General features: G+C 37.6%; 1 protein-coding gene and 1 pseudogene across 1 annotated transcript; one reads left to right on the forward strand and one right to left on the reverse strand.

The window, feature by feature from the left end:
* Positions 1-1,513: 1,513 nt before the first annotated feature.
* On the reverse strand, positions 1,514-2,393 carry LOC137736365 (uncharacterized). The gene is made up of 2 exons (XM_068475647.1): positions 2,165-2,393; positions 1,514-1,863 (listed from the first exon to the last, which is right to left on the reverse strand). The coding sequence occupies exons 1-2, from the start codon at positions 2,391-2,393 to the stop codon at positions 1,514-1,516; spliced, it is 579 nt and encodes a 192-aa protein (XP_068331748.1).
* A 2,092-nt stretch (positions 2,394-4,485) lies between these two features.
* On the forward strand, positions 4,486-8,651 carry LOC137738023 (uncharacterized; annotated as a pseudogene).
* The last annotated feature ends 4,098 nt before the right edge of the window (positions 8,652-12,749 follow it).

A 12,749-nucleotide genomic window follows, 5' to 3' on the forward strand; every position in this document is an offset into this window, starting at 1 on the left:
CTTCTTGATGATGTTGCGTTGTGTACTAGCTGGGTTGAAGTTACTCATCGTTCTCTTATGGGTAATGAGATGCAGTTGCGAGAAATGTAGAGTCTTATTCATACCAATTATCTTGAGAAAATTGGTGGGAAAATAACCAAAGAATCGATGTCCAGTCGTTGAAAATTACTTAGTCAATCATTTAGTACGTGGAGAGACGCCTTGGCACAAGCTAGTATTAATATTCGAAGTGGGGAAAATTACTCGGATCATATAACAATATATTATTTATTTGTTTGTGCTATACCCAAATTTACATTATAATTATTTGTTTGTATTATTTATTTGTTACCTACTTACATTATAATTATTTGTTTGTATTATTTAGTTGTTACCTATTTTCATTATAATTATTTATTCTCCCGCATTGTGTAGGAACTTCAAGCACAAGTTTGGTACGGTGCCAAAACCAAAAGCAAAAATAAATCATTCAACTGGTCGGAATGTTGGAATATTGTTAAAGATTGTCCTAAATTTAGAGTTGTGCCTATCGGTCCAGAAGTTTTCATGAGCAGCAGCCCTCTACACTCTACACCCGATCATGGCTCGCATGTTCATGAAGATGATGCAGAAGAAGTGCCCGAAACGCCCCTCCCTGAACAAGCGTCGGGTTTGACCCGTTATCCAATTAGGTCTCAAGGTAAGAAGGCTTCAAAGAGAAAAAGGAGTGCTTCCAAGAATGATTATGCAAAGTTCATGGAAAAACTTACTCGCCAAGGTGAATTGACTTTGGCGAGGTAAATGGCGAAATATGAGGTTGATAAGGCTAGAGAGGACGCAAAAGCTGCAGCTATTAAGAGAGAATTTCAGGCTAATGTGAGAGAAAGAGAGCTACTTAGGCAAGAAAGGGAACATGTTAGAGAAGAAATACGGGCTCAACGAGATCGTGAGATTATGAACACGCCTTTAGAAGGGAAGTCTCCAAATTCTAAATTTTTTTGGAAGTCAGAGAAAGCGGACGTGGTGCGAAGGAGGTGTGCAAGAAAAGCGAGAGCAAGTCAAGATGGTCCTAGCACCACAAGAGAAGATCATCCTAGCATCACAAATTGGTTAAGTGATGATGAATAGAGTAGTTTTTGTAATCAGAGCCCATAATTTTCCAATCACTTTGGGTTTTAATTTATTATTTATTGAATATAGTCCTTTATGTTGTTTTCAATTTATTGAATATTTATTCAAATGAATTTGGTAAGTTATTTATACTAAGAGAATATTTATTCAAATGATAAAAACACACCAAATAAAATTACATAAGCATACCGAATAATAAAAAACTCACTAAAGCTGAACTAAAAAAAATTACATAAACATACCAAATAATAAAACACACCAAATAAAATTACATAAACATACCAAATAATAAAAAACACACTAAATGAACTTAATTATCTTCAGCTTGTTTTAATGCCCATTGGTGCTCTATCAAGTCAATTTGTCGGGCATTGTGCATGTCTGGCATTTGAAATGCAGTATATCATTGAATGACCATTTCATTGTAACGTCCATCCCTTTGTAATGGCTCATGTTGCACGGGCTCATCGGTGGCGTCATGGGCACAATATATACGTGTTCTTAAATTGTTCATCGTATCTAGCTCATATTCATCAAGGGCTTCATAATCGTACTTATCTTCCACAATCATGTTTTGAAGAATGATGCACGTCATCACGATGGATCGAAGCGACTCTACATCAAACAATATGGCAGCACCCCTGACGATCGCCTCGCGAGCTTGGAGGATATCGAAATAACGCTCCAGATCATTCATGCACCCCTCTTGACAGCTTGCAAAGTGTTTTTCCTTTGCACTTCGCGGACGTGGCACTGTTTTGACAAATGTTGACCATATTGGGTAAATACCGTCAGTTATTAGTATGGCCTGTCGTACATACGTCCGTTGACCTCATACGTGACTTTTGGTGCATTTCCTTGCAAGACATCGTTGAACATTGGGGATTGGGCAAGGATGTTGAGGTCATTTTGAGCTCCCGGAACACCGAAAAAGGCGTGTCAAATCCATGTATCAAAAGATGTCACCGCTTCTAAAATGATACTTTTTGCTCTTTTTCTGTCCCATAAGCGCCTTGCCATGCACTTGGACAATTTTTCCACATCCAGTGCATACAATCAATGCTTCCAATCATCCCAGGAAAACCACGCATCTCGGCCTTCTTCAGAAGCCCTTGCAAGTCCATGTTTGTAGGTTTCCGGAGGTACTCTGCAGTGTAGATAGATTCTATTGCTCCGCAAAACCTCATAAGGGACTCAAGAATGGTTGATTTCCCCATCCTCGTTATCTCATCCACTTGGTCTGCAGATGCTCCATATGCAAGCATCTGCAAAGCAGCAGTCATTTTTTGCTGAGGAAGGAGAACCATAACACCAAAAGCATCATTCTTTTGCACAAAGTAAGAATCATGGTTGCAAACAGTAATCATGATTTTGTTGAGCAAATGTCGTTCCATTCTAAAACGACGTCTAAAGTACATATCAGAGAATGCACTATTATGGACAAAATAATCGTCCAAAAGTTCTGAACCTCGTCGTTGCCTACTTCTATCAAGGTTTCCGGAACGGTTGGGCTTGCAAATTTGAGTCACAGCTTGGATGACTCGACAGGAATGTGAGGCTCTGCCCATTCTTGCTTCGTCATCTCTCCTTTTATGCTCCTCACCCTCTTCCCTCTCATTTTTTGCCACCTAGAGATTGAACATTCATTCTGATTGGTTAAACAATTCTTTCTCTTCTTGATCGAGTTCCCACATCATCCTTGAGGAAGAAGAAGACATTGTAAGAAAGAAGCAGAAACTATGAATAATGATAGAGATTTTTGTGAAGAAGGAAGCAGAAACTATGAATAATGATAGAGATCTTGAGAAAATTGGTGTGAGATTTGTGAGCATGGATGGTGGATTATATGGAGGATTCAGAAAGGATTAGGTTGTAGATAATGCCATGTGGCATGCCGTCATTCGCTAAAAATCTGATGGAAATCTATCCTCAAAGATTGTAAAACAGATTATGACATGTGGCGCGACGTGATTGGTTAATAATCTTATCAGAAATCCATCACCAATAATTGTATTTTCAGATAATAACATGTGGCGCAACGAGTATGATTAAAAATCTTATTGGAAATCTATCCCCAATAATTGTCTTTCGGATTTTATGACAAGTGGCGCAACAATAACGATTAAAAATCTTATTCGAAATTACAAATAAAATTATTTTGTATTATTTAATAATACTTCGGATAATGACACGTGGTGCATCGAGAACGATTAAAAATCTTATCCGAAATTACAATTAAAATTATTTTGTATTATTTAATAATACTTCGGATAATGACACGTGGCGCAACGAGAATGATTAAAAACCTCATCCGAAATTACAATTAAAATTATTTTGTATTATTTTATAAATAAAAAAAAACTAATATTTTATTGCCTATTGCCAGGGCTATTGAAGTGTAACGGTGGAGATGTAAAAGGCGATTATTATTCATTAAGGGCAGTTACTGTTCACCAGGGTGGATTGAATAGTGAATAGCCTGGGGGGAGGGCTCCCACGCTAGAGTTGCTCTCAGAACTAGTTTCGATCGTTTGGTAAGCTTATGTACTTCTATAGCAGTTCAATTGTTTTTGTCGACAAAAATTCTAACAATGCTTCTTTAATTTTAGCTTTAAAGTAATGATTTTTCAATTAAAATGCATGATTATTGGTCTTTAATTCATTAAAATGTGCATATATCGTCTTTTTCATTAATTCCATTGAAACGTTCAACAAAATAAGTCACATACCATGTACTTCAGGCTGAATGAATAGGCAAATTTGGAAAACTAAATGAGAAAATTGTAGAAATAGTCACTAAACTTTCACCTAATTGAATAAATGGTCTCTCATTTTAAACCCAATTGAAAAAATGATCCTCAATTTAACACAATTAGAGTAATAGTCCCTTAAAAATATTGATTATTTCAACATGACTCATTTTGTTGAAAGTTCTAACTGATGTGACGAAAATGACCATAATTGCACATTTTGAGAAATTAAGGGGCTAATGATCATGAATTTTTAGTTGAGGGATCATTGTTCTAAATGGATTAAAATTGAGAAACCATTATTACAATTTTCTCTTTTGTCGGAGACATAAGTTTTTTTTTTTTTTTTTTTTTTAAGCCGACTATTACTAGAATTTTTCTTTTTCATTAAATAGAGAAGAAAGTTCGAAAATATTATACTGAAAGAACTATTTAGAACAGCCGCGTACGAATTGGGGTGCGTCAAGGCCCAAGCAGCAGCCCAATCTATAAGTGGGCTTAGCTAAATACAGATTAAGCCCAACACACAACCCATCATATTTTCGAGTTTTAACACCATCGAGCGGCTACTCCAACGACATAAACCTCCAATAACGGTCACATCAACGTCACTGTTCCCGCACCACCTTCTTCTTCAAAGAACCTGTGACGGTTGTGCCGCTATTCAGTACAACTACCTGCGAATTTTAAATACTAAGCTCTTCTCCTTCATCAACCTTTCCGTTGCATTCTTCCAAGTCTTAGCAATGGCAGCGCACCACAAGCTAGCTGTGATTCTTGAGAATCCTCAAAACGGCGCCGAATTCCTCCTCGTGAAACAGACGTGACCGCCGAAGTTCGACGACGAAGAGTACGACTCGTACGTCGATTCCGACCTTTGGGACTTGCCATCCTCCCAATTGAACCTTCTAGAAGGACAATCGAAGCCCTCGATTGCACTGGCAGGCGCAGAACCGTGGTCGGGGAAGATCGATTTGGCAAAATTCGACTTCGAGTCGGCTCTCAACCAGGTATCGTGTGGTTTCAAATCGTCGAATTGTAATTTTTGGGTTTAGGGTTTTATATACTTATAAGTATTGGTTTAGTAGGTTCTGGAACAAGTAGGGTCTAAGGCAGCTGACGGTGGAGATTGGAGGTTGTCCAAGTACGTGGAGGAAGCTTAGTTCGGACCCGGGCCGCCCATCAATTCGGTGTTTATTAGGGGAAAATTGGTAGCTCCGGAGCAAAATTTACAAGGTTTGCTCATATCACTATCGCTTGAGCATTTCTTTGTTTTCCCTTTTTTAACTCTGTTTAATTTAGTAAGTAAATGTACTTCGTGTGAATTATATATGGTAATGGATATGATATTTTGGTGAGATATATGCAGCTTATGTTAGATTTACTTATGCAGAATCGTGTAAATGGATGTCTGTCCCGAGTTGTCTAAGCTGGCTTCTTGAAGTGAAACCAAGTAGTGATCGTGTGGGGCCATTGATAGTTGCCGGTCTTCTAAATGAATCTGAGAAATCGAGAGAGATGAACATTCCATCCACCTTACCTTACCAGGTTTGCCGTGTGTTTTCGGTCTTATTAACTCCCTTATTTATTTCCATTATACGCTTTGTACTATTGTGTTCCCCCGGAGTAAAGATTGTCGTGATTGCAGGAGTACCCTCCTGGTGTTGTGCTTGTACCTATGGGAAGCAGGACAGGAAAACCTTTTTATACAACAAATCTGATTGTTTTTGCACCCAAACATGCTTCAAATGAATCTGTGAAGGATGATTTTATTGCTTGTGGAGATGCATTGATAGTGGACCCTGGATGCCGGTCTGAATTCCATGAAGAGGTAAGACATGATAGTTTGCTCTGCTACCTCTGTAGTATGGTTTAGTTTTAGCTATTTATTGAAGCTCTTGGTAACCTGTTTTATACTTTATACATTCAGCTCGCACAAATTGTAACTTCATTGCCAAGAAAGTTAGTTGTCTTTGTTACTCATCATCATCACGATCATGTGGATGGTAAGTTTTTTGGTAAAACTAGACAAAATATGATAGGTCATTTTTTTATTTAACTTTTGTGTTTGGTCAAACTAAATTGATACGTAGACATTTGGTCTTTTTAACGTTTCCAGGTCTTTCAGTTATTCAGCGTTGCAATCCTGATGCTACTTTATTAGCACATGAAAATACCATGCGACGCATTGGAAAAGGTTGTTATCTTAACACTTTGTGTTTCCAGCGACTGAGAAGTCTAGTAATGAGGAGCTTAGCTCAATTTTGTGATTGTACCACATTTTACTGTGATTTCTAGATGAGGTCAATTTTGAAACTAACTTTAGATGAAGAGGAAAGACCTTTATTTCAAAGCGCTTGATATCCTAGTGTCTGTCCTCTTTTACAATTTCGGATTGTACATCAATAAAGTTTTTAAATTAAAAAGGTAGAATGACGGGTAGTCTTTTAGTAAGATGGAAGATGGATCCTTTATATGAGATTAGGGATATGAGTTGCTATTACCTTCTAGTTTACTATTTTATTACTTTGGGCTGTTTGTTCTGCTCTTCTTAAGGTCTCCATATAAAATGTACTTCCTAATTTTATGGTAATATATGACGACAGATGACTGGTCTCTTGGCTTCACTGCAATTTCTGGAACTGAAGAGATTTGCATTGGTGGACAGCGATTGATTGCCGTTTTTTCTCCGGTATTTCTCACTTGACTTTCTTATTCTAAATAAAATCATATTATGAAAGGAATTGGAATAGAGTGATGAACCTCACTACATTCCCTTTTTTTTCTCTTGCAGAAGTTCAATCTTTGATTTTAACCAGTAAAAGCCACTTGTTCTCAGATATTCTTAAGCTTATTATTTTTCCATTATTCTAATGAGTTATTAACTGTTTGGTAATCTTGATATCCTTGCTGAAACGTTGGTACCAATGCTTTATGCTTTCTTAGGGAAAAAAAGCATACTGTAGGTTTTGGTTTCATATTTACAACTAATGATATAGAGTTTTACTGATTTAGTCTTTCTATTTGATATAACTTCTGAAATTAATCTACTATGCAGTTTGAAAATAACATTTTTTTTTTGTTTATTTATTTACTTTAATTCAGGGGCATACAGATGGGCATATGGCACTGCTCCATGCTAGTACTCACTCATTGATTGTCGGCGATCATTGTGTGGGGTGAGATAGAAGAGAATTCTTCTTTGTTATGAGCACCCCTATCTATGATTTGATCAGCCCCTTGCTTGTGAAAACCTGTTGTAAACTTTATGCTATATTACAAATCAACTGCCTTGCTTTAGGCAAAAATTCTAATTTATGGTGTTTTCCTCTTTTGCACTTACACCAGCAATAGAAAATATCTGTGCCTTCTTGTTTACTTTTTTAGGTCGGTTTATGTTTCTAGCTTTGCCTATCCCCCAAAGTTTCCTATTCTTTTTCAGTTTTGGTTCTCGAAATTAGGTTTTATAATAGCTCCGACTTTTTTACCTGTTGGGACTGCTCTGCTGAAAAAAATAACTTTGGTTTGTTGCAGACAAGGTAGTGCTGTACTGGATGTTTCTGGTGGGGGAAATATGACTGTAAGTAAAATCATCATCAATGTTCTTGGCCTAAAAACTATAATTCAGAAAAGGATTATCATGGCACCATATTAGATGTATTCAGACAGAGGAGTCTTACCTTTCAGGAACCGCAGAGCTAGAGAAAGTTCTGTCTTGAAAGCGATAGAAAATGGAGCAGAAACATTGTTTGACATAGTTTCCACTGTATATTCGGAGATTGATCGTAGCATTTGGATTCATTGTGCATCTAATGTGAGGCTTCATGTGGATCATCTTGCCCAGCAAGATAAGTTACCAAAGGTAACATTTTCCTGGTTTCATGACGTAATCTTTAACTTGGTCCTACATCAATGCAACTTTAACATGCACGTAGGTTGATGATTTGGTGAACGCCAGACACATTGTTCTTGAAGCATATACATGTAAAGTTCCAATTCAAACAATTCCCTTTAAGGTGTGCAGGGATTCTCTTTAGAAACTTTCCATAGCAGTTTGGCTGCATTCTTTACCAAGGTGGGAATTTATGAGCCCAAGTGAGGAAGCTGCTCTCTCTTTGGCCCTTTCACAAACTACCTTTAGGTTAGATCACTAAACTTGCATTTTCGCCCGAAATGATATATGATTATTTGGATATAACTTAACATGAAAATTCGTTGATGAAGCTCCATTTGCAGCTTAATTGAATCCTTGAAATATACAGAGCCCAGACACAGAGTCTTGAATGTTTGTGAATTGAATTATATCATATCCGTTTTTCCGGTCTGATATGTTACTTACAGAGAGATGATCTTTTTCGTTATTTGATCATTGTACCCTTATCAATTTAGCATCGAAGAGTAAAATATTTTTTCCAATGTTGGTTATTAACTCACATGGGGCTTATCAAAGCTTGCTGCATTACTTCGTGCAGGAATTTTCGATTCAGAGGTTTCAAAAAACTTGTAGGCTGCACTTCCTCTCTCGATGGATTTGGGCATATTTAAGTAGTGGTGTCAGGTTAAATTGTTGGAAGCCATGGAAACCTCAGGTTCTTATTGCCAGGGCAGTGGCTAGCTTTGCTGTGTTTTACTTGTTTAAAAACAGGTTCGTTCCAAATTAGACTTGTTTTAGAATGTAGAGGCTGTAATTGTATCTTAGCGTACTCGGGATGAGAAGCGTATGAAATTTTTAAATCTCAAATGTCAAAATTGTACAACTCTCTTTGTTTAGTACCAGTGACATTCTTCCGTCGAAGTCAAGACTCCCAAGATCCCGAGAAAAACCTTGGTTGGCAGGACGGGCTTACACGCCTATGTGTCTCTCTCGCATCATGGTCACGACTCACTTGACGAGTGAGATTAACACAGGGCATAGACGCTCGTCCCATGCAAGTGTTTCCTTGAGGCTTCTTTTCGGTGCTTTGGTCCATTGCCAATTCCCTTGAAAAAGATTCTTAACCCAATTGCGTTCACAGCATGAAAGTAGAAAGGGTCCCCAATTATCCTAAAAGGATGGAACTGAAGGACGTGACAGCAAAGTTTCTCAATCGGTTAAGAGACGGATTTAATTGTAATTGCAATGGTGGCGTGAGTTCCATATGCCATCTCTTTGCAATAAAGTTTCATCTAATTACGCTGGAGCAATTGTTAAGAATTACTATTCATCTTTTGAATTTAACACCTGAAATTGAAAATGTAAGATAGACCAGTTGAATAAAGCAGTATGTCCATAACTTTGTACAAAAAGTTGCCAATTGGAGCAAAGACAGGTGCATTGACTGGCGGAAGAGCCTCAGAATTCCCTTTACCCTTGTCTTCTAACTTTTTTCGTTTTGCTTTAGGACCACGGGCACCAAATTTTACATTCGAACGGAAAATTGGAGTCCACCACCAGTCCACCACCACCAAGTAATTGGGTATTATATTTCATTCACATGAAAAAAATACATGCATGTTAGTATTTATGTTCCATCCATTCCGTGATAATGAGGGATTTTGTAATTTTGTTTTCTTTTATCCTTCCCGGTTGATTTTTCGAATTGACAAGTCGAAGTCACGTCGCTTTTTGCATATTGACAAGTAAATCCACATGGCTTAGTAAAGTGACATTTTAATTCAACTCTAATTCGAAAATATCTCAACTCCGACTTAAAATGAATTTAATAATTTTGATTTTAAGTTGTGATTGAGGGTTTGAAATTGTTGTGTTTTCTAAATTAAGAATAATCAGCTATAAAATAAATAGTTAAGTTTTTGATAAGTTATATTTCAAAAGTAATGTGAGTATGAAAAACAGTGTAAAAATGTTTGACAAATTATAATATACAAGTGATAATTATATATAATTAAAAAGTGGGCATAGTAGTGGGGGTGGTGGCAACGGCAATTGTGGTGTGGGCAATGGTGACAATGACAATGGTGGAGTTATGGTGACAGTGCCAATAATAGGGTGTGTTAGAAGTGGTGACATCGGTGTGGTGGTGGTGGAGGCGGCATTGTTGGTGGTGGCAATAATGGTTGCAGTGATGTGGGCAATAGTGTAAGGTCGGTGGTTGTAGTCGTAGGTGGTGACGGCAATGGCGGAAGCCATGAGTTTTTTTTTTTTGGGAGGGGGGGTGGGGTGGGGCGGTGCTGTTGCAGTAATTGTGGAGTGCGGTGGGGTGGGGTGGGGTGTGGTGGCTGGAGTGTAGAGGTAATAATGGTAAGAGGCTATGATAGCGGCAATGGTGACGGTTGTGATTGTGGTGGCAGTTGTTTGTTATTGTGGTGGTGTTGGCAACAGTGGTGGTGGTATTGTGGTGGTGGTGTAAGGTTAATAGTTGTAGTGGTAAGTGTTGTGCTTACTTTGTTTTCCAATGGAGAAAATAAAGTGCAGAAGAGTCAATAATGTCATTTTAAGAAATTAAAAGAGTATAACAAGAATTAAAATGATTCATTAAAGGCTCAAGTTCACTAGTTTTTAAATTCGAATGAGGATCCTCTCCGGATCCTTTTTGTGAAGATCCTGGAGGAGATTCTTCAATTGTGTCTGTTTATCATATATCGTACGATAAAAAATTATTGTAAATTCTTTTATTTCAAACTGAATAAATAGTACTTAACGAAAACGTACGATGTACGATAAATAGACACAATTAAAAAAATTTCAAAATCCTTATAAAAAGAAGGGTTGTGATTTTCACACACATTTAACTACTTTTGCCACACCCCTCCATATTTTTTAATACTTAATTGGTATCCTACTATTTAATCTTCCATATATACCATATATACCCTTTCTATTTAATCTTCCATATATACCCCTCCCTATTTAATCTTTCATTAATTACCATCAACAAGTAGAAAGGGTATATATGGAAGATTAAATAGTAGGATACCAATTAAGTATTAAAAAATAAGAAAGAATGTGGAAAAAATAGTTAAGGGTGTGTAAAAATCACAACCCTAAGAAGAATTCAGAAAGAATTCTCATTCTTTAAATTCAACCTACGTACACATTTTTAAAAAGTGTTGTTTGGAAGCCATTAGTGAAATAGTTTTTGTTGAAGAAAGTAAAATAAACTAAGTCATGTACGAACGATGATTGCGACAAAAAAAAAAAACGAACGATGATGACTTGACAATGGCGAGATGCGTGCAAGCGCAGCCCATTTTGGAATGTTTGACACGCCAATGCTTTATTAGCCCCACCCTCCAAGAGGGCCAACACCATTTCTTTTTTGTGTAGATATTAATACAGGGACCGGTGCCTTGTTGTCAGCTGCTGATTTACTTGCACGGATTACGCACAGTTTCTTTTCACGCTCATCACTTCTATTCTGTATCTAAAATGGGGATCTAGATTGTTTGTCCTCCTGATCCATCCCGTACCCTTTTTATCAATTTCTATTTTTGTGGTCATGGTTAACACACGTTAATATTTTATATTCTCATTGCTTTTTGTCTTATTATTTCTATAAAAAAATCAATATAAAATGTTGATGTGACTTAACCGTTATCACAGAAATAAGAGGAGATGAGAAGAGTATGGGATGGGAAGGGCAGACAATCCAGTTCCTAAGAGCAGCTCCAGCGGGAGCTTTTGCACGATGGACAGGCTTCAGCACAGGACCTGATTGCCCGAGGGAGGAAGTCCAGCGTTGGCTGGGAGGGAGCCCGAGCAGGCTCGAACGCTAGGCTGGTGGATTCGTGCCAGCCCGAGAGCCTGAGGTGGTTCTGACGTCAGCTGACGTTAGACGCCTTTTTTAATTTTTTTTCTGTCAGGTTCTGGATCAGTGAGGCCGAAAACGAGGAAATTGAAGTTGGGTGTGCAGAGGTGGGTGAGGGCGAAGGATATGGAGGTGAGTTCCGGCGGGGACATGTGGGGTGTTGACGAGGTGTTTGATGATGAAATGGCATAGTGAAGAAGTGCATCCAGGACTGTGGGCGGGAGGGGGAGTATAGAGGTGGGGGTGAGGGAAGAGGTGGGGAGGGTTTGGTGAATGGTGGTGCTAATGAGAGTGAGGGTGAATGCGAGGGTGAAGAAGGTGAAGAAGAAGAGGAGCCACAGGCGGTGGCTTCCGCCGTTTGTCGATTACTTGGTGTTCATTTCAACAGAGAGAGAGATGCTGCTTTTTCTTTGTCTTTTTTTAATTATCTTGGTATTATTTTATGAATAAAAAAAATACTAGTATTTTATTGTCTATTGCCAAGGCTATTGAAGTGTAACGGTGAAGATGCAAAAAGCGGTTATTGTTCATTAAGGGCAGTTATTGTTCATTGGGTAGATAACATAGTGTATTGCTTAGGGGGGCCTTTCCCACAATGGAACTGCTCTAAAATGGAGTGTCATATAGGGTAGAAAAATTGATGGGATTCGGATCTAAATCCCTTATAATTTGCTTAAAGCCGAACAAAACAAAGTACTCAACATCATATACAAATTTGAATTCTGGTCCTGGAAGGTGAATATAGATCACCGCCGAAAATCACTGCAACAACAGCTGAGAAATTTTTTATAATGTTTACTTTTGGGATTTTTAGTGTGCACTGATATATAGTATACGTAAAAAAATTTAGCCATTAGATCTTTAGTTGTTAAATTCTTAGCTGCACATTCATTCATTTGATACGTGTCATACATTGTAGCATAATAGAGTTTTCGGGTCCTTATTTCCTCTAAGTTTCCTATTTTATTATGCATGGAATTTCATGAAAAGGGGTAAGGGAATAAAATAATTGGGAGATTGGAATGGTCAAAGTTTTTTAGTATAACAATATATTTTACACTTAAAAAAATGAGAGTTTAATTAAACCATATAATGAATAACCTAATTTGATATCGAATTCGTTATCTATAATATTCAAACT

This window comes from Pyrus communis, chromosome 6, assembly GCF_963583255.1.
Source record: "Pyrus communis chromosome 6, drPyrComm1.1, whole genome shotgun sequence".
Classification (NCBI taxonomy): Eukaryota; Viridiplantae; Streptophyta; class Magnoliopsida; order Rosales; family Rosaceae; genus Pyrus; species Pyrus communis.

What these genes read in the sequence shown, in the direction of transcription:
- LOC137736365 (XM_068475647.1), bottom strand. Translation starts at nt 2,393, where the DNA reads ATGACTGCTGCTTTGCAGATGCTTGCATATGGAGCATCTGCAGACCAA. An exon ending in GATGATTGGAAGCATTGATT is followed by an intron (nt 1,864 to 2,164) that starts GTATGCACTGGA and finishes TTGTCAAAACAG; the next exon opens with TGCCACGTCCGCGAAGTGCA.